This window comes from Sciurus vulgaris, assembly GCF_902686455.1.
Source record: "Sciurus vulgaris genome assembly, chromosome: 12".
Classification (NCBI taxonomy): Eukaryota; Metazoa; Chordata; class Mammalia; order Rodentia; family Sciuridae; genus Sciurus; species Sciurus vulgaris.
Window position 1 is genome coordinate 108,028,272 of NC_136473.1, and position 26,756 is coordinate 108,055,027.

General features: G+C 44.2%; 1 protein-coding gene and 1 long non-coding RNA gene across 4 annotated transcripts in view; one reads left to right on the forward strand and one right to left on the reverse strand.

Moving 5' to 3' along the window:
- DNM3 (dynamin 3) overlaps positions 1-26,756 on the reverse strand; it is a 449,604-nt gene that overhangs the window by 4,741 nt on the left and 418,107 nt on the right. Inside the window, 2 exon segments of the mRNA XM_079106450.1 lie at positions 18,187-18,423; positions 18,970-19,196. Coding sequence (XP_078962576.1) covers positions 18,187-18,423; positions 18,970-19,196 — 464 coding nt within the window.
- LOC306641324 overlaps positions 3-26,756 on the forward strand; it is a 33,970-nt gene continuing 7,216 nt past the window's right edge. For 2 of the 3 annotated variants that reach the window (XR_013758142.1, XR_013758143.1), the window contains exons 1-2: positions 3-13,300; positions 22,826-25,574. This is a non-coding gene — a long non-coding RNA (uncharacterized lncRNA). Of the gene's footprint in view, positions 13,301-22,825; positions 26,750-26,756 lie in introns of those variants that run through there. The other variant, XR_013758144.1, reaches the window with a different exon arrangement.

The window sequence follows — 26,756 nt, forward strand, 5'->3', positions numbered from 1 at the left end:
AAAGAGAGAAAGAGACAGGTAAAGAAACAAGGGGAGTTGAGCGCTGCTCCCAAGGACACCGAGAGAGTGCCACCATGCACATGCTCATGCAGTACAGGCCAGAGGGGAGCCACAGCAGGCAAGGACTTCCTCCATGCCGCCTGTCATCTGACGGCAATTCTCCATGAGAATCTGGTATGTTTTCATATGCGAAGATTTCTCAACACCAAAGCCGTCCCTTTCAATGCTGTGAAAATAGGAACCCTTCTGAAACTCGCTGCACCTTCTCAGGCGAGAGCACAGATCGTGTGGCGAGAGCCGAGCTGGGCTACACCCGCTCCCGGAACTAACAGGTACAGAGTCACAGGTAAGGTGTTTGGAAACCTTATGTGAGTTTTTCTTCCTCCCTAGTTCTCTGTCAGGATGTTGGTTCCCATTTCTCATGGCCTGTAGCTGCTCTATATTTTGCTTCTACTTTGCAGGGCACTAGAAAATCAGAAAGTCCAGGCTTCTGGAGTTCTCGACAAGCTTTACCAGGCTCAGTGCGAGTGCCTGAGCAAACTGCAGGAGCTGGCTTCCTGTTGGGGGCCCTGCAGGCTTTGCTATTGGTGGAGGTGGTATTGACTGCTTTCTGGTTGGCACTGGGGATTCTGAGAGCTGAACGTGCTGAGTGAACACATCCCAGATAACTAGATATTACTGCACTTGAAGCTCAACATCATCGAGTAATGTTATTTGTCCTCTGAACTCCTACGTCTGTTTGCCGAGCGTACCGGGTGTGGACCTGGAGAAACTCACGTGCAGAACACTGGGAGTGGCTTTCATTACCCACTCCCCCAATTCAACATATTCTACAAACCGAAACCTTTCTTCTTGATTTTTCCAAAAGAACCCTTCTGGAGTTAAAGTCATGTACCTGTTTTTCTGTCCCTCCTTGGATATGGAGAAGTGAAATAATTATGAAATAGCATTTAAAAATCACATCCCTGCTGTCTAGTGGTTGGAACTGGCACTGTCTCTGCCATGGCCCAAGCTGACTTGTGTCCTGGTCAGGCACCCACCCCCCACAATCACACACTATAAAGCAGAACTAGGTGGCCAAGGAAAAATCAAAGCAGGAGAGACACTGCTGATCAATGGTGAACACCTGACTGCTTGGCCACAGTCTCAGAGGTATCAGTGGGGTTCCTTTTGCCTCCCATCCTTGAAAAATGTCTCAGGGGCTTTAAAGTAAACTTTTTCCACGAAGACATGTTCCAATTTAACATCCTTAAATAGACACTCACTTTTTCATTATTAAATACACACTCAATTTTTAAAAAGAGTGCTTAGAGATACTTTACAGGCACAGTAAAACCTACTTTGGTTACTACTGGTTGATTAATTTAGTATTGGAACAAGTCCTCTTCCTTCATGAAGGCTACCGTGACCACCTGAAAGGTTTTGGCAACTGGAAAAATCCTCTCGTGACTTCCTTTTTATTCACAACCATCCAAAAACATCTGCTCTTTTGCTAGTATATGGATCGCTTTGGTTTAAGATGGCCCTACTTCCTTAACTTGGGTCCTGAATCTTGAACCCATGTGGTTTTCTCACTCCACGTGGCTTGTTTCGCTGGGGTTCAGCATGGTGTTAGGATCAATGGTAGGTATTCTCAGCATCCTTTCTGTTCACCCTCAAGACTCACCTTGGTGAAGCCTGCTTTGTCCTGGTACAGCTGCTTCTGTGGGATCTCAACATGTCTCGGTCACTAACCATCACCTGGAATTCCGAGTCGGGTTATATATCTGTCCTCACTGGTTAGAAAGAGGCTGTGTCTTATTCATCATCAGGTCACAGCAGCGTCTGACTTGCTGTTTATCATTCAGTGAAAGTTTGACAATGGAATAAATGAAAGTCACCTCTGGAGGTCAGGTACCACTTAGGAACGCTCATGATGTTTATTGGTCTTTATGACACAAAGGTGTTAGTAAGTCAACTGTGGGGGAAAAGCAAAAGTAGCATGTAGGGCTGAGACTCTTGGAAATACTACCTATAAAGTATTTGCTCAATTCTTCAGTAGGTGTTTGCATAAATACTAAATATTAGGGCCCCTTGCCCTCGGGGAGTTTGAAAAATAACCAGGTAACCTCTGGAGATACATTCCTAGCGATTAAGCAGTTATGGGGGTAGACAGTTGGCCAGGATTTGACCTTGAAAGAGGGAAACTCTACCAGAGATTAATGAAATTAATAGACTAGTTCATTTGGAAAAAGTAGATCTCAGGCTAGAAATTAGCAAGAGGCAGGCTACAGTATGGCGTGGTAAACTGCAAATTGTTTTATGCAATGTGACAACTTAGACCAAGGTTTGTCACTGGATAAATGGATGCACATGGGTTCTCTTTTGGTCCTTTTTTTTTTTTGGCTTAAATATCATTCCTGTCCCTCCAGACCAGCCTGTGATTCTCCACCTCCTCCCACCCATCATGTCATAGGGTAATTTCATAGCATTTAACTCTGCGATCATATATTTAATCATCATTACCTGTGCTCCCCAAAAGGTTCAAGTCCCTTGAAACACCTGTGTTGCATTGGTTATGTATATTAGCACTTAGTACAACGTGGTTAGAGAGCAGCTGACAAATACTTGTTGAATAATGAAGGACTGAGAGGTGCCTAATCAAGACGTGTATTGAGGCTAGCACAGAGGCTAGGTCAAGGTGAGCAGGCCCACAGAGGCCAGGGATATGACACTGCCCAGGCAACCGTCAGGGCTTACATTGGAGACAGCATGTTTACACAGAAGTCCTGGACGACAGTAGGAGGATGTGGGTTCTAACTCTGATTGGCAAATTGTGCAGTCATGAGCCCAAAATATATCGGTAGGCCTCCATTTTCTCACCTATAACACAGGGAACCCAGCCAGATGATGTCACAGGACTCCTAGTCACATTGCAGGAATGATTCATGGAGCACGTGCTATGTGGGCTGCATCGTGCTGGATGGTTTTAAGCAGCTCAGGATCCACTCAGAATGGCAGATGAGTGGAATAAGGCGAATATGCAAGTGATCTTACAACAGCACTGCATTTCAATAAGGGAATAATGGGGGCCAGTTCTCTAATCCAGGTCCGAGAGTGTACTCTGAGAAACTTGAAAATAGAATAATGTCCTTAACACAAGGGCAAACATGATTTTGAATGCTGCATATAAAAGTTGGAAATCCTAAGGGAATGGAGGTCTACGAGTGAAAGAAACTGGAAATGCAGTGACAAGATTGAAAGGAAGGGTTCAATGGTGGGATGGAGAATGGAGAAACTCAAAGCTCTGGTGGCACAGTACATCCTCATCAGCCTCCCGCCAGTCCTGGGCCACACCGATGGGATCAAGGCCAACACAGCTGGGGGCTGCAGAAGGCAGAGGACCAGAGAGTACACGCTCCTGTTCCTGCCGGGTCTGCTGCTGGCTTTGCTCACCACCCAGAACTTAGCAGGGTCCTTGATTCATAGTAATTTTTCCCCCAAATAAATAAACCAGGAAAATCTCTTCATTTTTGAGTTCTTGAAGGGTGTCCCTAGGGCCTTGTGTTGAAAAAAGGTTCTGATAGCTATTGGGGAACTAAAGACTGGAAGAATAAGACAGTTTCCATACTGTTCTCTCAAAATGATGAAGACATCTTTGAAATATGCCGTTTAAGGTTAAAGAACCCACATCTGTAATTAGTAGTTAAAAATCCTAAAGAGCCCCCAACTTGCCCTTCTGGAAGGAATGAGCATTATTTTGTTTCTAAAACAAAAACAGTGATCTACGTGTAAAACTCTACTAGAAAGCAGCTCAAGAGAAGCATTAAGAGGTTCAGGGTGAATTGCCTTAATAAGTAATGCCAAGATGTTTGCCAACTGCAACACCAGAAAAACATTTAAGGTTCACTCTCAAGTTCATTTCATTGGTCCAGCTCTTAACCATTCAAAGAGTTTCCAAAGACATTCACCTCACAAGACAGTCTGTTTTGGGCAAAGCAAAGTTATTTGTTTTGTACCAAATTTTCCTCAGTTGCTTTGTTTAGTGATGGGCTTCGTTAAGAAAGCCATTATATTACAGTGGAGCATCTTGTATCATTTAGTATTTATTGAAATGCTGTGTTGTGTGTGGGCGGTTTATGGTTACGATAGAAGAGCCCTATTTCTGCTTCCAAATCAAAGGGAAAGATGTAATACTGGGAGTTGTATTTGTAGCTGCAGGGATGAACCATTTGGACAATGACAAATTTTGTAAGGAAGTCAAATACTCACACAGGGTGGGTGGCATTGTGGGGCAGAAAGTGGCTTCACTGATAAGAGAGAAGTCATCGTTTGCTTTCTTCTCTCATTTTATTGTCTTTTAAGAATAGAAGAAATAAAATTTTCTCTGCTCTTCTTTGGGTTAGTGGGTCTAGAGTGCTCGTGCTATGCGGCCAGTCCCCACAGGGGCTGGGGAAACTTCCATAGGGCAAAGGGCTGTTGGTGCCTCAGCCCGTGGAGGGGCTGGGAACAGCTGTGTGTTTGGCGTCTCCCTTCTGCATTCCAGGTAGCACAACATGGATTTCCAAAATAGCTTGGTCTTTCTGCAGCTGTCTTTTTGTCCTCTTAGGATAAGACGCGAGAATCATCTGGCTGGGGAATGTGAGGCAGCCATTGCCTACGTGGCTTGGTCACTCTCCCAGGTCTCATGACCCACAGGCCAGGATTCATTCTCTCAGGAGTTCTACTGAATGGTTGCGATGGTGGTTCTCAAAGTGCACCGTGCCTGGGGATTCCCTGGAGGGCTTCTTAAAGCGAGGTTGCTGGGTGCCATCCCGAGTTGCTATGGGGTGGGACATTTCTAATAAGTTCCCAGCTGATGCTTACGCTGCTGGTCCTGGGACTCTTTTGAGAACCACAGTGGTTTATGAAAACAGTATATATGGCCAGCATGCCTAAGTGTGCGTTTCAGTTCTCACCTTTGGGGGGTATGTTTGAAGCCCAACCTAATTAGTTGATCCCCCTCAAAAAAATTCAAAGAAGACGCACAAAGGTTGACAATTCCAGAGATGTCTGCCTGAGAGGGCAGTTATTTGTATAAAAAAAGATACACAATGGGTTTCTTTTATACAAGTTCTGCTTATTAAATGTACTAAAAGCTCTAAAATATAACTGTCTCAAAAATTAAAATCAGATTTGATTACACCTAGGATGGTGGGAGAGTTTTACATCCCAGGTTTCTAAATAGCTACTAGAATCTGTTATCGATTGTTCCAATGGGTAGTGAAGAGTTTTCTACTGAACCACTAGAAGTAAGGCACCTCCTTTCTTTTGGTTACATCTGGAGTTTCTTTGAAACCAAAAAACAAACACTAAGTAAAAGTTCCTTGAATTTCAGAAATCAAAAGCCCTTGCTTCTCCATGATTCCTGTGAATTATTTACCCTTGGCACTGTTTTCAAAGTCGGAGGCAAGCATGCATATCTCACCATGCGAACAAGAGCCTGAGCCTGTGTGAACTGAGGCTGCTCCTTACACTGGGGTCTTCCCCAGCGCCTGCTGAGACCCCTGCCAACCTGCAGGTCAGCAAATGCGCACAAGTGAATGAGCCGTGGGTCAGCCGGGCGGGAGCACACCTCTGGGGACAGGGAAAGGTGGCGGAGGCCCACGACTCCTAACTCCTCTTTTGAAGGTCTTCTCTAGGAGAACTGGTCACTGTGCTTGTACTTTGCTTTTTATTTTGAGCATCTATTATTTATTGAGCTATGCAAAGAGCTTTTACACATCTAGAAGGCACGAGGTTAAATTCAGAAAAAAGGTGATAGTCATGATTTTGTCCATATGGAATATAATATAATTTATTATCAAAAATACATAAGGATGACTTTTGGGGCTTAAGTAATGCCTTCTAAGCCAATGCTGCCCTAGAATATTTTGCAGTAGATGATGGAAAGAATGCAAGGCTTGGAGTCCATTTAAAGGATTTAAGGAATTCTCTACTATGATTCTTGCTGCATATTAAGAGCTGAAATTTCTTTCCTCTGTGAGAATGTACCTCTGATTTTATATTGTACGTCATTGGGAAAATATGAATCAATTCATGGAATTTTAAATAATATAGTATGCCATGTCACCTTTTCTTTACTTCATCCTAAATACCCGACCTGGATTTCCCCCAAAGGTAGGGGGACCAGCAGAGCCCGCTTCTGGGACTGGGGCAAAAGGCAGCTTCTGGGGTGATTTGCCACATAAACGCTGCTCAGTGCATGATTTGTAAAAAGAATTTTGGGGTGACATTTGGTCAGGCAAAGTTTTCAATGGAAAAAGAAACGTGTTCACATTGGTACATGAAGTGTGGGGCTGAGGCTGAGATAGATTCTGCTTAGCCCTGCAGGTTAGCTAACACATTTTGTGTCCTTCCTTCCCTCAGGAAGCCTGCACTGTGCTAAGGGTTAGGCAGGCCCTGTCCTGAGGCTGGGGAGAGACAGGTGGGCCGTGGCTCAGGTAGGTCTGATCTTCAGGAGCGGCAGGCACCCCAGCCTGGAGGGGAAGGAGGATAGGCTTACAGGAAGCAGGGGAAGCTGACGCAACTGGCACTCCAGGAAGAGGAGAGGGGTGTGGGGAGGAAAGGAAGAGAAGAAAAAGCAGGCACAGTTTGGAAACCCAAGTGCTGTGTGTTCTTTATCTTGAGTACCAACTGACTCTCTTGTCCCAAGTCCTAAAGGAGTCACAGAACAGATAACAGAGAGGACGTTCAGCTGTATGAAAATGGGTGCCGAAAGGTGTTTCTTTTGAGACGTTTTATCTTTTGTCCTCTGCATTGGTGATGGATTGGCTGAGAAAGGACTGAGGGGAAGCAAAGCAGTGCAGCTGAGAGGACCAGAGAGGTTTTAAAGGGCTTTACCAATTAAGTTAGGCAGTACTCCTTCCAACGGATTTGCTTTCCTCTCTTCTACCTCCCTTCCTGCAGTCCTTCCTGCCTCACCCTCTTTCCTTCTTGCATTCCCTCCTTTCCCCACAGCTTCTCCCCCCAACCCCCAGAAGGCCTCTGAGAACTCAAGAGCCACAGACTCGAGCTCCCGTTGATGGCAGGGGTGGGAGGGCGACACTTTTTGCTCCTCCTCATCCTCCCCCTCTCCTCCCTGTGCTGCCCTCCCATAGGGACCCAGGGAGCCGTTGGCAGAGGCTGCCACACCAGGAAGAAGGGCTGAGGCCTGTTCCTGGGCAGCTTCCCTTCCAGGTGCGCATCCCTTGGTCATCTCAAAGTCAGGAGGAGAAAAGGTGATGGAGGAGGAGAAAGAGAACACTCTGAATGCCTGTCAAATGTCATTGTCATCCCTGTTCCAGGCAGGCACCCTTCAGGCATGAGTGTGTGACTGAGGGCTCACCTCCAGAGGGTAACTATGTCTACAAATACTGCGAGAAAAGTTAATTCTCCAATTCTTAAAAAATAAATAAATAAAAATAAAAACACTTGTTTAAAAAACAATTAAAAAAGAGCATGAGGAATTTGAGCACCTGGAGAGGGCTGTCTCCCTGGATTGACTCAGTCCTGCCCGACCGGACTCCCGCTGAACACGAGGCCGGTTTTAACTGCACCACATGGTAGTCTTCTTGCCATTTCTATCAGTCCAAGTGGCAAAAATGGAGACAAAGAATTGCCATGGACTAATCACCATCCAGTGAATTAAAAAAAAAAAAAAAAAAAAATCCAGCAGGAGGAGCTCTAACATGCTTTAGAGCTCAAATTTTAAAAACAAAAAATTTGAAAGCAAACAGGGAAACAGAGAGAGGTGCTGTGCTTGCAACCTGCCAAGTCTGTGAACAAATAAACAACTGAGTCCAACTAGACACTTAGCATGGAGCCAAGTGACAGTCCCGGTGGGGACTCAGCGCCCCGTTTCTCCCTCCTGGGTCTCCTGCCCTGATGCAATTCAGCTGGGGCTGGAGCTGCAGAGTTAGCCCTCACAAGAGGGAGCAAAGGCTGGTTTCTGGGCATGACCAGAAGTAATTCTTTTCCTCTGAAAGGATCATATTGTTTCTGAACGAGTCTTTGACACTGGCTCAAAAACCACATCTTAAAACGGAATTTCCATTGTTGGTTCAAGGCACTCTGAAACTCCTAACCGTTAAGTCTCTTTTACTTGGTGGCTTGTTGGGCACTTTTTTAAAATGAGAAAAATGCTGTGTTTGTAAAAATTGGTGCTAAAAGGGCAAGAAATCATACGTCCCTTGGGCTGTGTAAAGAGTCTGCAAAGAGAATTAGAGCTTTCTAAAACACCCCCCCCCCACACACACACACGCACACAGACTGGGACACAAGAATTTACTCAGAACAACAGTAAGGAATGTATGAATTTAGCAGTTATCGGGTTTTTAGGGCGTGCCTTTCTTTCCACTTTGGACAGCGTTGTGGGGGTGGAGTGGATGAGCGGGCATATGAGATGATCACAATCACTTAACCTGAAGGAAATTTTCAACCAATCCCTTTTAATCTCTCGCCAATAAGAAGTCAAACTTTTTGCCTTACACCTCAATGGTATGCCCACATTTTAAGTTTTTATACAAGCTCCTGCCCAAGCTTTAACTAGACCAATTCAGACTAAAAGTCACTAAATAAAGCTAGTCTAGACGGAAAATCTATGGAAACCATATGTCCTTCAGGCATGTGTCTTACAAAGACTGCCGTCGCCCTAGAGAAATCGCTCACAAAATATGCTTTCAGGAAAACACTGTGCCTGCGACCATGCTGGACTTGGGGAGGCCGGGCCAGAAGATTTGTCCCTGGAAGATTCCCATCTCCACACACATCCAGCAGTCTGTGAGCAGCTCTGAAAGGGTAGGCTGGGGCAGATATCATTTATATTTCCATTATTCTAGAAGGGATCAAAAACCTTTCCCGTTTTGCTCCTCCAGACTCCTCCAGAACCGTTAGATGGAGGTTTCTCAGACCAACTCTCTTCTCACCCACAGTGAACTGTTTTGAATAATGTTGTCCGTGGATGAGGCCCAAGAACCAGAACGTTTTCTTCTGATTATTACCTCATCCTGCTGCCCGCCAAACACAGTGAGAAGGCAGGTGTCCGACATAAGTAACTTGAGGAAGACTGCTCTATACTATAGGGTGCAGGGCCCAGCCAAGCGACAGAGGAACTCAGAAGGATGGGGTACCCAGGAGGGGTGCAGCGCAGCATCAGTAAAGGGGGATATTCTAAAATCTTGGTTCCTAACACTGCTCTCTGGAGACAAAAGTGGTATTTTCCTTATTCTAGCTACATATTTTTATATCAAAAACGTTCTTTTACAAGTGGTATGAAATCCATAGGAAAGAAAACAGAAATGCAAACTTCAATGACAAAAATAGTAACATTTTCAGTGAAAACTGCAAAACAGTCTATGGAGACTTTGAAAGTATTTATAAATTGCAATGTTTTCAATGTATTTACTCAAACGCCTTGCTCTGTAGGGAAGGGGACTTTGGGAAAATACAGTAGCAATGGTTATTGGCACAAGTGCCCCATGTTGTCCAGTCACTTAGAAGACCAGGAATGACCAATAGATGTGAAAGGAGGAGGACAGAGAAGAAAGAAAAAAAAAAAAAAGCAAGGAAATCTATAAGATGTAATCATACACCCAAGTTTTAAGCAAAAACAAAGCACAGCTTTAGTGTTTTTATTCAAATAGCATGCTTAAAAATTAACTTTCAATATATTTACTGGTTTTGGGGCATTAAATATTAAGATGGTGACAGACTAATTTAGAGTGTTGGAAATATTAAAACAAATCAAGCAATTATGTAACATCTTTCATTACAGATTCCTAAAGTGAGCTATAGAAATTTAAATAAGTTAATCTAAGTCTCCTGGGATTTTTCTGTTCAAGTAATTTCAGTGGTAAGGGGCCACTGTTAGAGCTAAAATTATAAGTCTGCTTTCATGCAAATAATTTGCAGAGCATGGATTTTATTTTGACTTCAGACCTAGATGTGCGGAGGAAAATTACTGCAATGGTTTCTCTAGTTAACACATCCACTAATGTTTCTTTATTTTTTTTACCCGAGAGGCAATAATTAAGATATTATAGAACCTACCTCACATGAAGTGTTATTATTTTAGTTATTAAAATATTTTCCAATACTACTGAGAAGTAAAAAGGAACTCAAGTTATTTTTAAAAAATCAGTAGGCGTCTGCCCAGTTTTTATGGCTTTCCCTCAGTGAATGGTGTCCTAATGACAGGGCAGTGGGTAGGTTTTGCATGCCCTTGAGCATGGTACTTAAAGAAAGATTTGCTTGAGGGAAAGGTAGTATTCACTCTTAACACTGCCTTTGAGAACAATACTAATATAAACCTGAAAAAATACACATGCCACAGAATGTATCTTATATAAATCTTATATAACTATCTATTCCCAAGCGCAATAATTTCATAGTAGACCACCCTCGGGACAGCCCAGCACCTTTAAAAGTGTTTTTGTCATCTCCCGCTCTCATAACGGTCTCGTTCTGTTTGAGAAGCACGGTAAGCTCTGAGAGAAATGAAATTCTACAAATGCATATTGCGTGTCAATAAGCAGGTGGAGGACAAAGGGGATCACACTGCCTCACGGAAACCTGAGACCCGCTGCATGCAGCGTTCACGGCCTGGAGGCAAAGCGTGCATTCGACTCCAAAATGCAACCATTTTCCAAATCCTACTCAAAGCTTAAAAGTTGGGGTGCTTCTGTGCTGCTGCTTCTGGCCTGTGGTTACCCAGTCTTTCCCTGATTCTCTTAGTGGGTGCATTAGCCTTTCCAAACAAACAAGAAACAGAGACCCCCACCAAACCCTGGAAAGGAAGGGAACTCATTTAACCTGAGCATTTGCCATGTCCTGGGCTCCTCTGGGGTCGGTGAGAAGAACATTTGCACCTTGTCCTGAGTTCTAGTGTTTAAGTGAATTCTGGGGGGAGGAAGGGGGACTTCATGAAGATCTGGGATCCTCCGAGTCTCTGAAGTTCGGAGGCCCTGACTCGCCACTGATTGTGAGCAGCCGAGGGGTTTGCTGCTTGCCGTTTGGATTAAACATTTTTCCTGGTCCTTGGATGGAATGTGTTCTTCTACGATTCATGTGAGCTGATAATTCTGACTGGAAAACAGGAGTGGACGCTTCTTAGTGCTTATGGGAATAGTTAAAAATAAGAAATCGAGCACTTGGTATTTGTGGTTTGGCCTGTCACGTGGCCCTGATGCCTGCAAAGCAGCCAGAAAGAAAGGAAAGGGTCACGCTGTGGTGAGGCGGCCTGGGTACCGCATGATTTTGGACTTTGCCCTGTGCAGGAATTCTATTTTGGTCAGAGTTGCCATGTGATCTACACTTCATCTAAATACTTCAGAAATGTGGCATCAATAAACACGCAGATTCCCTCAAACACAAGGCCTCTCCAACACTACTCTGTGTCGAGAATACTGGCCAGACCAAGAGTGTCCTGTTATTTTGGCTCCAGCGTTTGGTGGGCCAGATGGAGCTCATTTGGCAACTAAAGGGTGTAAGCATGTGATGGGTTTAGAGGAGTGGATCCCTCAGACAGTGCTCAAGCTAGGCTGGCAAGAGTGAGCTCAAGGATTTCAATGTCGGGCATTTTAAAACTCTGCATTTAAGCCACAATAAAATTATGAATGCAGGCCAAAGTCATCAAACTGTCAGCTGAATGCACATCTTTCTTATATTTCCGGAGGTCGGAATGTATGGCACCTTCTCAGGGAGAGATGCAACATTTACATTTTCAGTTTTCATTTCCTGGCTTTTGGTGGCGAAGGCCAGTCTAATAACCATGATTTAAATGTCACTTTTAATCTTCCAGAGAAGCTGAGAAGTCAGAGGTAGGGAAAAAGCCCCCCGCAGCCCATTCTTACGATTTGCCTCTTGGATTAATTTAAAGGTGAAAGAGCTGGGAATCAGGTGCCACGGACCTCTGAAGCCCCTCAAAGCACCTGTGGAACCAGAACGCGGTCTGACTGTGTGGGTTCCCTGTAAAATCAATTTTTTTTTTTTTTTTTTTTTTTTTTACAGTGAGGGAAATAACAGCTCTCTGATGAAATAGAGGTCCTTAGCCTGTGTGTGTCTACTGGTCTGGGTGTCTGCTTACACTGGTCGATATATATTTTCCCCCACCTTCTTTGAGCTGACATCAAGTGTATATAAGAACATTCAGCAGATTCCAACTGGTGACAATTTGCTGCTGACTGCCCACAGGAAGAATAATAGTCATTAGCTGTGCAGTTTTTCGCCAGCTGGTGGCTGCTCTGCCAGACTCCTGTCTTGGCTTTCTTCCCCCATCAATCAGGTGAGAAGGGGCAGGCTGGGTACCCTGAAAGCAAAAAGGCTGTCCCTGTAGGGGTTGAGGCGAACAATTTGGAGCCCCGAAGAGAACAATGACGGAGCTATTTGCTGTTATTTGTCATGGGATGTGAAGCAGTTGTGTTTGGTTAACTTAACGCCAGTTAGCCCTGAGCTAACGGCAGCTCCATGTTGGCTTTACTGCCGCCTGTTTGCATTTCTTTTTGCCTTATGCAGATCCTTTCTCATTTTCTTCCTTTACCCTCCTGCAACTTTGGAGGGTTGGAAGAATAAGAGGAGGGAAACCCTGAAAGCAGAAGGCACACTGGGGTCTCACTTGACCCTGGGCAGCCTCTCTCCCTCTGACCTTCAGCACACTTGCATTCCGTGTCTGGGCCTCGCCCAAACAGGCTGCCAGTCCCCTGGCTGTGGCAGGAGGGAGATGTTTGTGTAGAGGAGACTTAAGTTTGCTAGATCCAAGAGGGAAACCACCAGACTTGTTTTACTTTCACTTAAACCAGATTGAAACTAAGACTGAAGAATGAAAAACTTTGACCTTAACCATGGATTCACCTCAGTGAAGTATTGCATCGCAACCCGAATCACTGTGGAATTGAAATGAGGTTTTTGGTGGGCTTTCTAATTGAGGGGCTTAAATTAAATGCAACCTTTTCTTCCATGAACAGCATGTGGACAAAATTCCATTTTCACTAAAGCATATTAAGCATCTTGACAGCTCATGTTAAATCTGAAACAAATTATTAATTTGGGGGTTTCAGTGACAAATTTTGTAACATGGTTGCCTCCGAGATGCCTTAAAGTTTTAAGAATCAAAAAGAACAACTCAAAGCTCTTCCCAATTACACTTTTGAAAAAAAAATTTTTCCTTGATTTTAAATCCAGTTGCCAAAAATAAAAACTGTTCTCTGAAAAATCAGAGTATCTAATTATAGACTTTATTTATTCTTTAAAGGGGAAGGAGGGCGAGGAAAACAGAGAGCTTGCATCTGACATCATAGATCACAAGGTGAGTTCATCATTTGTTCAAATGACACTCAGCTGGCTAAAAGAAGTCAGGCTTTTAGAGGGCTGCTGTGGAGGGAGACAGGCAGGACGTTTCCAGTACATGACTGCAGGGCAATCAGACCCAGGCTAGTCACACCGGTTGCTTAATCTCCATGTACACTTAGCCCAGGACTTCAAGGCTCAGCAGCTTCATCCTTCACGGTACCAAACCTTGATATGAGGGATGCAAAGACATACTCATAAGAATGGTGGGTTTGTCCTTACTCAAAATCTGGGGGACTGACTGAAAAAGTGGAAAAACAAGGAGACCTTATCCCCACGTGGAAGGGCATCTGCGTTAACTGTCAATCACATCGACTTATAAAATATGTAAAGGAGACATGACACTGCACACCATCAAGGTCAACATTTTAAACAAAATTGAACTGGATTATAAGGAGAACTAAATGGCTCTTATCTTTGTAAAGAAAAGAACAAGTGCATTGATTGTCTATGAAGAGGAACATGGAAATCTTCGGGTGTGACTGATTTGGTCAAAGTGTTGTAACGTGGGATTGGGACAAGACTTCTAATGTGTGCCTGTACAGTTGAGAGGTGGACCCACGTGGGAACTGCTGGGACAGTCCTGATGCTACTTGGGGGCTCCATATAGTGTGGGGACATCAACCTTCTCCTGGGGCTCACCAGAGACTCTTTCAGTGGGCATTTTATTGGTATCCAACAGTTTCCATCAGGTAGATGAGTTGGAATAAAAGCCAAACGCTCTTGAATGACTCAATTTTGCCATTTTTAAAAGATGCCATTTGACTTGGTGAACAAGGGTGATTAAAAGAAAGTGCTTCTATTTTTTAACTTCTTTTTTGTGTTTTTGGATGGAAGATAGATGAAGTAAATGAAGTTTATTCTTCCTTGGATAGAGACCCTGCCCTCCCACCCTTATTCCCCTTTGACCGTTGCAAAATAACTTTGTCCAAAGAAAGGGGAGAAGACAAATGAGTGAAACGATGCCAGAGTCAGCTACTGCCAGGAAAAACACACTTTGTTTCAGTTAATTTGTTCTGTTAATGTCAAAGACTGTGATTTCCAATTAACTAATTTTAAGAAGCTGTAACTGAAAATAGATACATCAGCTCTAAAGCTAATGTCTGATGAAAATTAGGATCTTCAATTACGAGAACAGGGACCCTAAAGAGGGGTAGAAATGTCTGCTTAAGATCATCTTGCTAAACAAATGCATGGCTGGCGTGAGTTTTCAAACAGGGTTTAGCCCCTTTAAAGAAACTGAATGGAAGTAAGAGGGAGGGGACCATACAGATATTCTGGCAATAGGCAGCGTTCCACAAATCACAGATCTGTGTATACTCAATTTACAAATGGCAGAAGCATCTATACTAGCGGATCTCTTTGGACTGGAGATGCTTCTCTGGTTCAGGTGGAATTAATTAAAACAGGCATGCAGTTTGCAGTACTGCCTGCCCCTTCCTGAAAGGCTCCGTGCACATAAACCAGAACATCCTGAGCAGCTGAGAAGAGCTGAGCCAACAATGACTCCACCATCTCTCTCCTTTCTCTCCCTGTACATTGGAATGGAAAGACAGAATAATGCTTTCATAAAAGGCAGAACATGGTTTCTGTACAATTGTAAGGGTTTTGATTACTTTTGAACAGGGTTAAAATAAAAGTATACGTGCTCTTCAAAATCAAGATCATAACTTGCTAACAAAGTCACAAAGTATCCAGAAGAAACCTATGTCTGGGCACACGCTGACTGGCAGAATCCCTTGCCTCCAACAGTTCAGTTACTGCCTTTGTAATATTAAAGCTCAATGGGGGGCTGGCGGGACACCTTTGTGCTGTCTTGTCATGTTGTGAGTTTCTGGTTTCAGATAAAAGAGGAGAAAGGTCTCTTAAGAAAGCAAAGAACTTAGAAAAAGAAAATTAAACTCCCTTCTTGGAAAGCCAAGGGTTGTTTTCTTGGAGTTGATGGATAATGACATTACAACGATTTTAGTTCTTAAAAGAGAAAATGGAGCAAATCATGAAAAGAAACAAATATATAAATAAATAGAAGGAGGTGACATTTCAATAAGAGCTTTCTTCATCTCCCCCTATCTTTCTCCCTCTTTCTTTCTTTCTTTCTTTCTTTTTTTTTTTTTTTTTTTTTTTGAAATCTTAAACCACATTTCTGGCTTGCATTTGGTAGGATTCCTGATCTGGGTTTTATTAAAAACAGACTTTATGTGGTCAGAATTCTCCATCTACAGCTAAACTTTAATAGGCATAGGGATCCTGACAGTCTTTCTTGCTTTCTCTCAGGTGACCCCCTGCCAGAGGGATTTCCCTCCCAATGTGCTGAACTGGCACCAAAACTTGAAGGCTCAGCATAGAACCGCCACCGACTTTCTTCTTTGACGCTCTACTCTCATTTGCTTTAAATTTGGGACTCTTTGCAAGGCCAGATCAAGTTAATTCTGGCTCTCACTTGAGAGTATTCTAGAAATTTTGAATAGCGCCACTGTTGCCTTACGAATCCCCCCACTCAGTCTCCCTCAAAGCCCAGGGGTCCCCTATCCAGCACTGCCACTCAGGTCCGGCCACTGCTTGGGCTGCTGATTCCCGCCTGACTGCCACATGCATGTGAGCTCAAAAATACCAAGGGCAACTCCACCCTGCTTAACAAAGCAGCAGAGCAGCCAAAAGCTGATTTTCTAAAGGATACCAGCAAGCTAGCTTATCTGAAACCAAGAGGCAAAGCAGTCAAGCGAGCAGACACAGCATGCGCAGCCACTCCCAAGGACAGTATACCAGGTTGCTCTGGTTCCTTCTCATAGTTAATTAGACAAAATAGCAGATTTGGAGGCTTCCCTCCCTCACAATGGCCTCCATACCTTCCTGGCATAATTTCCCAGCCAATTTGAGGTTCACTAAAACAATTATCTTGATCTTGATTCCAGCATGGTTCAATGATGAAATTGGGGTTTGATATGTGGAAGGGAATTTCTCTGGAATACCATAATGCAGTGGTTCTTGCATGGTGCGGAGGGTCTTTGCCCCTCAAAGGGATGTTGGCAATGTGTAAAGCTATTTTCATTGGTCACAACTAGGGGAGTGCACCTGGCAGCTAGTGGGTGGAGGCCAGGGATGATCAACATCACACACCATACGGACAGCCAGACACAGCAAGGCTGTTAGCAGTGCTGAGGTCGAGACCTCTGGCGTCTTGGCTGAGAACCTGGCTCTGGAATCAAACTCCCTTAGGACCTAAGTGGTCTTGGGCAAGCAGTGGTCTTGGTGCTTATTTGCCTTTAAAAAAAATTTTTTTTTTTTAAATTTTTACACAGGGGCACTTAACCACTGAGCCACATCCTCAGTTCTTTTTATTTTCAGACCAGGTCTCTCTAAGTTGCTGAGGCTGGCCTCCAACTTGAGATCCTCCTGCCTCAGCCTTCTGTGTTGCTGGGATTACAGGTGTGCACCACCTGCCAAGTCTCAGTGTCTATCTATAATAATGATAACTTATCTCACTGGGATGAGCTTGAGACAAAATGTACATGCAAAGTCTTCAAGACAATGCCTACCACATATCAAGAGCACTGGTACCACTATCACTAGAACTTCAGCTCAGTTCCAAATAAATTATAAGCCCAGTCTACTGAATGTAAAGAAAAAAAATTATAGGATTGAGATTACACACGTGTACTCTTCGATTAGGACCAACATGGTGATCACGCCAGTCACAGCCATAGTTCCTGAAGTTCATTAAGCTTTCAAGGCCTGGTCGCACTGGACCTTGGCCACACTGCTGTTGTTGAATTCCCTTGTCTCATAGATGAGGAGCTCCTGTCTCTGAGTTAAATGAGTCACCCAGGACCTGTGGCAACCTAGGTCTTCTGACTCCAAAGCTCCTACTGTTCCTGCCACAGCCCTGCCTACAAGCTTAGGGAGCCCCTTCTTCTCATCATTACCCCCAACCACCTGAGGACCACAAAGAAATGTAAGCGGCATAATCAGAGGGTGAGGTGACAGCCCTCTGTGGGAGGCAGAAGTCACTTACAGTGAGGCTTTCCTTTTTGCAGCCTATGAATATTCTGAGTTTTTCAAAAATCAATTTTACATATGACCTACTTTTCTTTCCCTTTAAAATTCCTGATTGTGGGGTGGGGAGATCCAGTCATGACTTATTCTTTCAAAATCTCTAATTCTATCCACTGTATCTAGTTTGACTATAAATGTATGAAAGGGAAAGTATAATTTAACTCTACAGGTTTCAAGTTCTATTACTGATCAGTCATATTGTTTCAGAGGCCTGAGAATCTGCTTATAATTGTCAAAATGTATTATTCAAATATATGGTTCTGGCTCATATACGGGCAGTGAGTGCACTATCATTATGTCTGTGTTAAAATGTGTGCGTAGCTTTTAAAACACAATGCACACCAGTCGGCTGCGTTGAACTAATGTTAGCCACGTGAAGGTGAGGGTCACGGTTCCGAGGGCGGACGGACCAAGTTCCTCAGGGCAGTGGTTTTCTGGAGTTCCTCAGGTAACAGAGGAGGAGAGGCCTTAGCCCATGAAGTGCTCCGGACATGTGGAGCACACACTCGCCCTGACCCAGCCACAAAGCCCTGCCACGGTCCGCCAGCAGCTGCCTGAAGGCCATTTGCTGGGACCTGGTTTTCTTTGGTCCCATTCATCTGTGCCAGATGGCAAGTGGGAGGTTTTAAGGCTGCATACCGCTTCTGAAAGAGCGTGATAGGCCCTGGCACCCCTGAGCGTGTGCAACACGGATGGTAATTGTTCACGCTCTTCTTTTCAAATGAATTTTGTCTGCTGTACTATGAGAAGAGAACCAAGGAGCATCCCTCCCGGCTTCTACTGGCGGCTTACCTTGGGACACTGGGCGGGGCCCTCGTGGGCCGCGAAGGGACTTGCGGAGGGGCTCCAAATGCGTCGCTGCTGCTGGGGAAAGGAGGTAGGGGGCCTGGACGGAACGGGACAGGAGGGGCCCCCGAGTGGGGGCCTGGAGAGGGAATGGCAGGAGCTGGGCCTCGGCCAGACGTGGGCCTCGCGAGGGGTGTGCTGAGAGTCGGCCTCCTCTGCGTTGTGGGGCTTGGCGGAGGCGACCTGAGGAGAGACGGACCATGGTTTGCCCACTCTGATTTTCAGTCTGAATTTATCTTTAAAAAAGTTTTATAACTTTATACTTTTTGACCCTGTGGAGATACATTTTATGTAAGTCAAAAGGCTTAAAAGGATACATGGTGACAAGTAGGCTTCCTGTCACTCTGCTCCATGGAGACCACCAGCAGCAGTTACGGGGTGTCCTGTAAGCTATGTTCTACAGAGGAGCTAGTGTCTGTCTCCTCTCTGTGTGCAGGTCGCTTTGTGTACTTCACAGCACACAACACGACATTCTGCAACCTCCTTTTGCTAGCTGAGCGCTAGCGTGATGATCTTTCCACGTCAGGACTGGGGACCTGCTCTTTTTCATGATTGTTGTGAGCCTGCGCCGTGCTGCTTTTGGGAGGAGCTGGTAGAACCTGGCCCTTGCTCCTGCACTTGAGAGCTGGTCCCCTTTCCCTGTAGTGGGCATTGATTTGAGGAAGCATTCTCAGAGATGATTCTGGACCAGCCCAGGAGCCCTCGGGTGCCGCAGGGCCAACCCCTTACCTGCGAGAGTGCTGTATCCAGGAGTCATCCACGGGCGGAGGGGCCGGCGTGGACACTGTGGCTGTGTTGATGTCGCCGATGATCACAAGAGCTTCTTTCAGGGCTTGGTACATTCGAAGCATCTCGTCTCGGCGCTGAGCCTGCTCGGCAGATTCCTCCATCAGAGTGTTCTGGTCCTCTGAGGAGTACAGCTGTGCGAGGAGCTCGGAGTTTATGAAGTCCTTCACCTGCCCCGCCATCAGAGAGGAATCAGAGTGGGAATGAACGAAGGCTCAGGTGGTATGGCATGGCCATGGCAGCCAGGGTCTGGGCGAGGCCCACAGAGGTCCCAGGAGGGGAGGTGCCTGTGTCTGTACACTCCTACTTTACTCTTATTCTTATCATTATCCTCCTTCCGCAGCACTAGTCCAAGAAACCCTCTCCCCTCTGTCTTCTGACTGTCAACACGGAAGGACAGTCTAGTGGAGAAGAGGCCAAACCCTGCCACCATCAGAACAGGGTTCGGCACTGCACAGACACCCCACAGCAGTGGCTGATCTGCTTGGCTTGTCGGATGGGGTGGGGACACGAGCTAAGCAGCAGACTGTGGTGTAGCGGCCTGGGTAGCAACTCAAGTTTTCCATTCCTTGACACTCCCCATCCTTTAGACAGATTTTACCAAACTCACTGGAAAATTAGGATTCTAACTTTTAACATTGTCTCAAAAGGAGACCCAGTACCAATATGGGGACATTGATAAATCTAGAACTATAAATGTAACTACGCATTGGTATATAACTCTGCAAGTCCATTTTTGTAAAAGAGAAGCATTCTTTTTTTTCTAGAAGTTTACGGTAAAGGCCAGTTAACAGGGATGAAGACTGGCATGAGGCTTCAAGTTATAATAGATATGTAAAAACAAACTAAATTATGAAAGATACGTATGATTTTCAGGGGAGGGGTGTTTTGTAGAAGGATGAACGTGGAGAGGGTGTTTATGTCTCACAATCCTAAAGGAAATACCTGACCATCACATTTCATCAAATCTAGACATCAGCTATTTTAAGACACAACTATTTTGTGTGACACTAAGAAAGAAAGAAAGAGAACAATTAAATCTGGGCAGAATATCAAGATGCTTTAGAATGTAAGGTGTATCTTCATCCCAGAAATATTAAATGTAAAAAAAGTAAATGTGAGAATCAATGAAATATGGTATATTCTGGGGTCTTCATGGGTTTAATGGTTTAATTCTTACCACACGATGATGAAAATGGATTATTCCAAGTTTACAGATGCAGAAACAAGTTCAGAAGTTTAAGTAATTTGCCCAGGTAACATAGCACTACTTTAGATCTAAAATCTTTGAACTTACAGAAGCTCATTCAACATACCCCATTCTCTTACTGTGATAGCAAAGACAATTTATGTTTAAGCATCATGATAGTTATTTTTGGTGCTATGGATGGAACCCAGGGCCTTGTGCACGCTAAGCACACACTCTGCCACTGAGCTGTACCCTCAACCTAAGCATCCTAGTTACAGTGCGGCAGCAAGTACGTTAATTAACTTGAACCTACAAAAATAAACAGCCAGAGGTTTTCAGTTTCTCTGTTACATGAGAAGGCTAAATCTTATCTAGGGTCACTGGATATAGCCCAGAAAAGCCCAAATCAAGCATATTTAATCATTTTTAAGTTCAGACAGACGACAGAACACCTGTTGGGTGCTCAAGGCTCCTGGGTTAAAGTTAAATTTTCAATGCAGAGATGATAAGCATCTAAAACACAAAGTTTCATTATTTTTAAATGCACCAAACATATAAATATTTCTACTAATCAAAAATTCAACTCCACTGTGGCAAACTAAAAGCGTGCTCCTCACACGTGTTCTGTCAACCAGGAATGATTCAACGATCAAGTGACCTCATCAACACTATGCACTCGGGGACTCTGGTGGGGTAGAGGGTGGTGCAGTGCGGTGGGTCCATTTGGTCAGCGATCCTGGGGCAGGATATGGAGGCAGTAAGGCTAAGGAAGAGGGGAGAACTTTACCCAGCTGGCAGTAGGGGTAACGAGAGGCAAGCAAGTGGAACAAGAAAAGAGTGTCTTTGGGAAGTTAACTGGTTATGATGAAAAGGATTCACAAAGGCAGTAGAGAGGAGTAATCCATTAAAAGACTATTGTAGAGCATTATTCGTGAGATAGGAGCTTTGGGAAAATAGAAAACCAAATGGAACCCAAGAAAGGCACATTTAGAGGAAAGGCAGTACATTTGGCTTCAGGAATATTTCATTCCCCTGCTGGAAGATTTATTCACTTCTGAACATGCGTGCAGGTACCCAAGGAGGTACAGACTTGCACAAGCCTTCCATTGTTGGGTGTGTGTGCACACTTGGAAACACAGTACAGCTTAGAACTCCAAACCAGACAATTTTCCTGGCATGGACCATCAGTTGGGCTAAGCTCTTTTGAAGCTTTACATCGTGCTGGAATATCACTTAGGATCTATTAAATACAAATGAAAAGAAGATCCTTCCAAGAACAGATTTAAAGCAGATCTGAATTAAGAATCAACTGTCAAACCATGAAATAAAACAGTAAGGGGCTGTTTCAGCATTCTCATCAAAGATCTGCTTTGAATCTTCCACATCAACATGTTACACACTGAAATTTGCCTACTATCCAAAAGCTTTTGCAATGCTCTGAACGGATGTGTTATTAGCACGAGAGAAAATGGCAATGCAGCATGTGGGTTAAGCCACAGGCTCTGGAAGGAGACAGGTCTAGATGTGCGTCCCAGAGCCAATACCTATGGATCTTTGAAACTCAGGTTCATCACCTATAAAAGAGGATTGTGGTAGCTTCTGCTTTAAGCACTGTGAGGTTGAGGTGAAGAATGAATGTTAAGGTGCCTAGCGGGATGCCTAGCAAACAGTTAGTGCTCAGTAAACAGGAGCCATTATTCTTTTTCTTATGTAGACTAAACGGGCATCAGGTGTGTAAGGGCAGGAGAATGAGAGGGCCGGGCAACCATGCCCACATGGAGTCATGGTTAAACACAGCACAGGGGAACATTTTAGTTTGCACTTAGGCAACATTTTAGAAAGACTCTTCTCTCTTCCTGGTAGCCTAGCTTTGTGATGCTGCAACTGGAGTTTGGAATGAAGACCCGGGTGGGGAGACTTCGGGGAGTTTCCAGACACTTCAGGGACTTTCTGAGTAGTCTGTGTGTCAGTGGTACAAATATTTGGACCAAGGGTTCTGTAAGACAGTCAGAGGCCAAATGGATCCTTTCAGGCGACAGCATTTAGAAGAGACCTCTGAACATAACAAACTAATTGTTCCTTGGATGTGAGGTTTGAAATAATATTTATGCTTTTAATTATAACACCTTATAACCTATACTTCTTTGCATGGCTTGCCAAAGTTCTCACACGAGAAACCTCACTCCAGCTCTGTCGCTGGGCTGGGTAAATAGGCCTCCCGGTGGCCAGGAACATGAGGTCATTAACAACACTTTCCTGCTGTAACCCTCCTCTAGCCACCTGTCCTGCGCTGCATCTCGAACCCTCTTTTTATGATGGAGCCCATTTTAACACATTTGCAGAGGAGACATTTCCAGGGGTTGCATACAGATCAGCTGCCAGGGAGACCGGTTCCTTCAAATCTGTTTCTGGATGGGCGGGTCACAGTTCTGAGACTGGTGACATCTCTGACATCTCTCACTCATGTAACACACATATAAAAATTTCACTGAGAAGCTTGATTTTGTCCAGTTCCGCGGGCGGGGGGAGGGGGTTGGCTAGACTTTTGTAACTCTTTTGAGATCTCACTCTTCCCCCCATGTCTACTTAAGCCTCCTCTCCTTTCCCCAGGGATTCAGCTCTGGTAACTACCAAGGAAGTTTTCCTTCTTTAAAGAGTAGCCTCTGTTGACTCACAAACCTTCTGTGGAGCAACAGAAGAAGCAATGAGTTCAATGACTCTGAAGTTCAGAAGCAGGTAAAGCTAGTCTAGGGCATAAGAAATCCAGACAGTGTTACCCTCAGAGGGGGCAGGGGGGCCCCTGGGCCTTGTCCTGATCTGGTGGTGGACACTTGGCCTGAGGAAACAGATCGGTGTATAAATACCAGAATAAAGTTCTGGTATTTAAGACGTGTTTTCCACTCAAATAATGAACATTAAAAATAACACTTTATACACATTAAAGTTACAGTAAGTTTTGAAACTAGGACACATGTTACCAATTTTCCACCAAACTGCCAATGGCCCTGGAGAGGGGATGTGGACCTCCAGGGGTCCCAGGGCACAGGCTGCCACGTGCATTCCAAGTGTGAAATGCCTCCAGGTTTCATATCTGGGTTTTAAAAAGAATCCATAAAAGCTTTTTACGTTCTACTTTGTATTCTTTGGGTTTATTTGAATGTGAGAAACAATGTTTTCGATCTTGGAGCATTGTTTCTCATACTCAAACAAATCCTAATTAAATCTTCCAGTGTAACTTCGCCTCTGGGAAGACGGCCCTGTGGAAATGTCCTATGGGGGCAGATGCCCCAGACTTGAGGGATGAGCTTTCCTGACCCTGTTCTGCATTGTGAGGCCATGAAATGGCACTAGCGCTGGGATGTGAGAGAGAAGACCTGGATTTCAATCTCGACTTTGCCATCCCCTGCTGTTGACCTCTTAGGGACTCAATTTCTTCATGGATAAGCCGGAAAGGTAATAGGTATCCAGGGGTGGTTGTGCCCCTTGGTCATGCACATTTTAGAATAAAGTTGGATCTACTCCCTTGGTCATCTGATGGAGTATTAGAGGCAAGGCCATCAGAAGGATCTTGCTGGGGGTGCCGTGTGTGTGTGTGTGTGTGTGTGTGTGTGTGTGTGTGTGTGTGTGTGTGGCGTGTACTTTAGGGTCCTGAACCACTCTGCTGCTGTGGCTGTAGCCTCTCTGGAATGACTGCCCATCATAAACTTGCTATTTCTTTGTGCCTCTGTTACCTGGCATGCTTAAGTAATGAAACAGCTGCTGCATTTCAGTAGACAAAGGCTTACAGTATGTCTGAAGCCAGGCATTTATTGCTGGGCTTTAAACTTCTTAAACAATCCCAGCTGGAGAACTGAGTGGCAGAACGCTTAATGTAAACTTTCAAAGGAAACTGCCCACCAAATTCTGAACCTTATGAAAGCTGGCTGAAACACATTCTTTCTCGGAAGGCTGGGCAGCCATTCCCATTTGGAAGAGGAAAGATCAGAGTTCCGCTTTAGGTAGACAGGAAGAAACAGGGACCCCGTTTTAGGTGCTTCCTGGTTCTGGAGGAATAGCTAACTTTCCCACCCAAAGCTGTTTATAGAAGTGCTGGGTTCAGGGGGTAGAATTCAGAATGAGCCGTGGAACTAAACTTTCTGGTGATTCTGTTACTGACCCTCTCCTGTGAGGATCTCAATGCAAACGCCCAGCAAGCACTACGCAGTGCAGATGTGCTTGGGTTTGCTGCGTTTGTCTCCTTGGACTCAATAGGGCACATATGGAATGAACAAAAAGGCTTCTGCAGAATAAGATGCTGCGAGAATATGAGTGCATTTTCAGAAAGGTATGGATATAGGTAAATACAGAATTACATATATAATTTAAAATACGTAAAGTATATTAAAGAGATGAAATCACAAATATATTTTTTAAAGCAGGTAAAATAATAGTCATTCCACATACCTAAAACTCATCTCTGATAGCTATAAAAAGTTATATTTCAAACAGAGACAACCATGATTTCTTAAGAATTCAGCGTTACATGATGTTTTAGTCTTTTCCGCATTCTGGTTAGTCTCTGCTTCAAGGTTTGACCTCAGAGATCAGGTCTTAATTGAAGTCTCCTTTCTCATGACTTCTCTGAGGTCTCTCTCAAGAAAACTAGCAATGCTCGCTGCTACCCCAGGGCTAATAATCTCCAGGTGAGGTTTGGGCCAGTCCATCAAAGCAAGCACCCTGCAGTGGGGAGGGAGGCCCTGCCTCTCGCTCTGTGTGTGTATGCGGGGTTCCTGTTGTTCTTGAGGAGGTGAAAGGAGAATAGATTTGCTGTAGGATTTCTTTTCCCTTTTACTAATTTGCGTCAAGCTGCTCCGCACAGCTCTCGACAGGAAGTGCCATTTCCTGTGCTGATGATTTAATACAGCACAGAGCGAAGCTGCGTTTGAACTGATGGCTGTACTAATGATTCTCCATGAAACAGTGAAAAGATAAATGATTCTTAATCAGGACAATGTTTAAATAAGCAAGTGCCTGGATATACCACAACAAAACAACAAAATTCACTTAAGCAAAGCTAAGAGGGTAATTTTAAAAATACACAGACTGTTGGTTTAATGCTTAGATTTTTCTAAATGGCTTATAGTCACTTTTTTTTTTTTTTTTAATTCTTTATCAGGTCTGTGCAGTACCTCAGTGTTTTGACTGAAGTTTAGAAGTGACTGAGTCCAACTTGGAGGGGCTGAATGATTTGCTTCAGGTCCCACGGCAGGCCACTGACCAAACTTAACAGTACAACTCATCTTTTCCACATTTCCCGTTGATTGCTCACCTGCTGCTCAGACTTCAAAGCCTCTGCTAACCTTGCTTGAACACACAAAATGTACGTCAAAATAGCTAAAAGCGAGGTTGTTCACACAAGTGCTGGGGGCTTCTGAAGTCAAGGAATGTAGAGATCTTGGTCAATGAATGGATTGTCAGACTCAGATATAACATTTCGAAATGAATCTTGAAACAGGGGTAAGAAGTATTTATAGTCCTTAAACAGCAGCCCTGTATTATATGCACTATATTCACATGCACTGCCTTCTGCAGCGATCCCCACATAGGTGATAGCTCCCATGATCAGTATTTTACACGTGGAGGAGGCAGACCAACAGCAGTGACCTGCCTGAGGCCCACGGAAGGCTGCAGCAGAAACAGGCCACGAGCCAGGGCCCTCCTGAGCTCTAGTGTGAGGTTCTTTTCACTACCTTACCATCTGATCTTGGTTTCTCTCTAGAAATGCTCCTCTTCTTGGTTTAAATAAAAAGATGTCCTTAGAAGACAAGTGTGAGTAAAATTACTGATGCCTCATTGTCACGATTCAGAAAGTCTGCTACAAAACACCTCATGGTAACCTCCTGTTCTAAAAGATAATTTATCTGATAATTTGTATTATTTGTACTTTAAAAAGTTAACTACTGAAAAAACCAAACTGAACCACATAATTTAAGTATTACCTCCAGGTTGCTAGAAATAACCAGAAAAGCAGAGGTTGGCATTGTCCTTAGAAAAGCAGATCTGAATGACTTTGTATCCAAGGGATAGGGAAAGAAATCCTTTCCCAGGTTCAAATAGCATTCCATGGTTTACAGAAGATGAAATAATCACACTAACGTGGAGCTACGCACATTGAGCATATACAGGGAAAAGTATTTCCTTTGCCTTTGAGAAATTTCCTTTGCCAGGTTGAGAAGCCAGGGCACCTAATCTCATTATTGCCTTTGTAATTAATTGATACCATGACCAGGAATATAGTATTTTTGCTCTGCTTTATTATGAGCAAATTCATTCCCTTCTAGAAGAGAACCAATGAAGAACTTCTTGGTACTATAGCTAAAGTTTTAAATTTTCACTCCTAAGTTCTATTCCATTGCTTACCATTTGTAAAGGCAAAAATTACTGACCTAGGCAATGGGTGTTTCAATTATCCAGATAATGTCACAAAGAAACTCAAGAAGTGGTGCTCAGTTTCCAAGGGAGGATGGGTTAGAGGTTAAAAAGAGATGGCTCAGAGTCACTT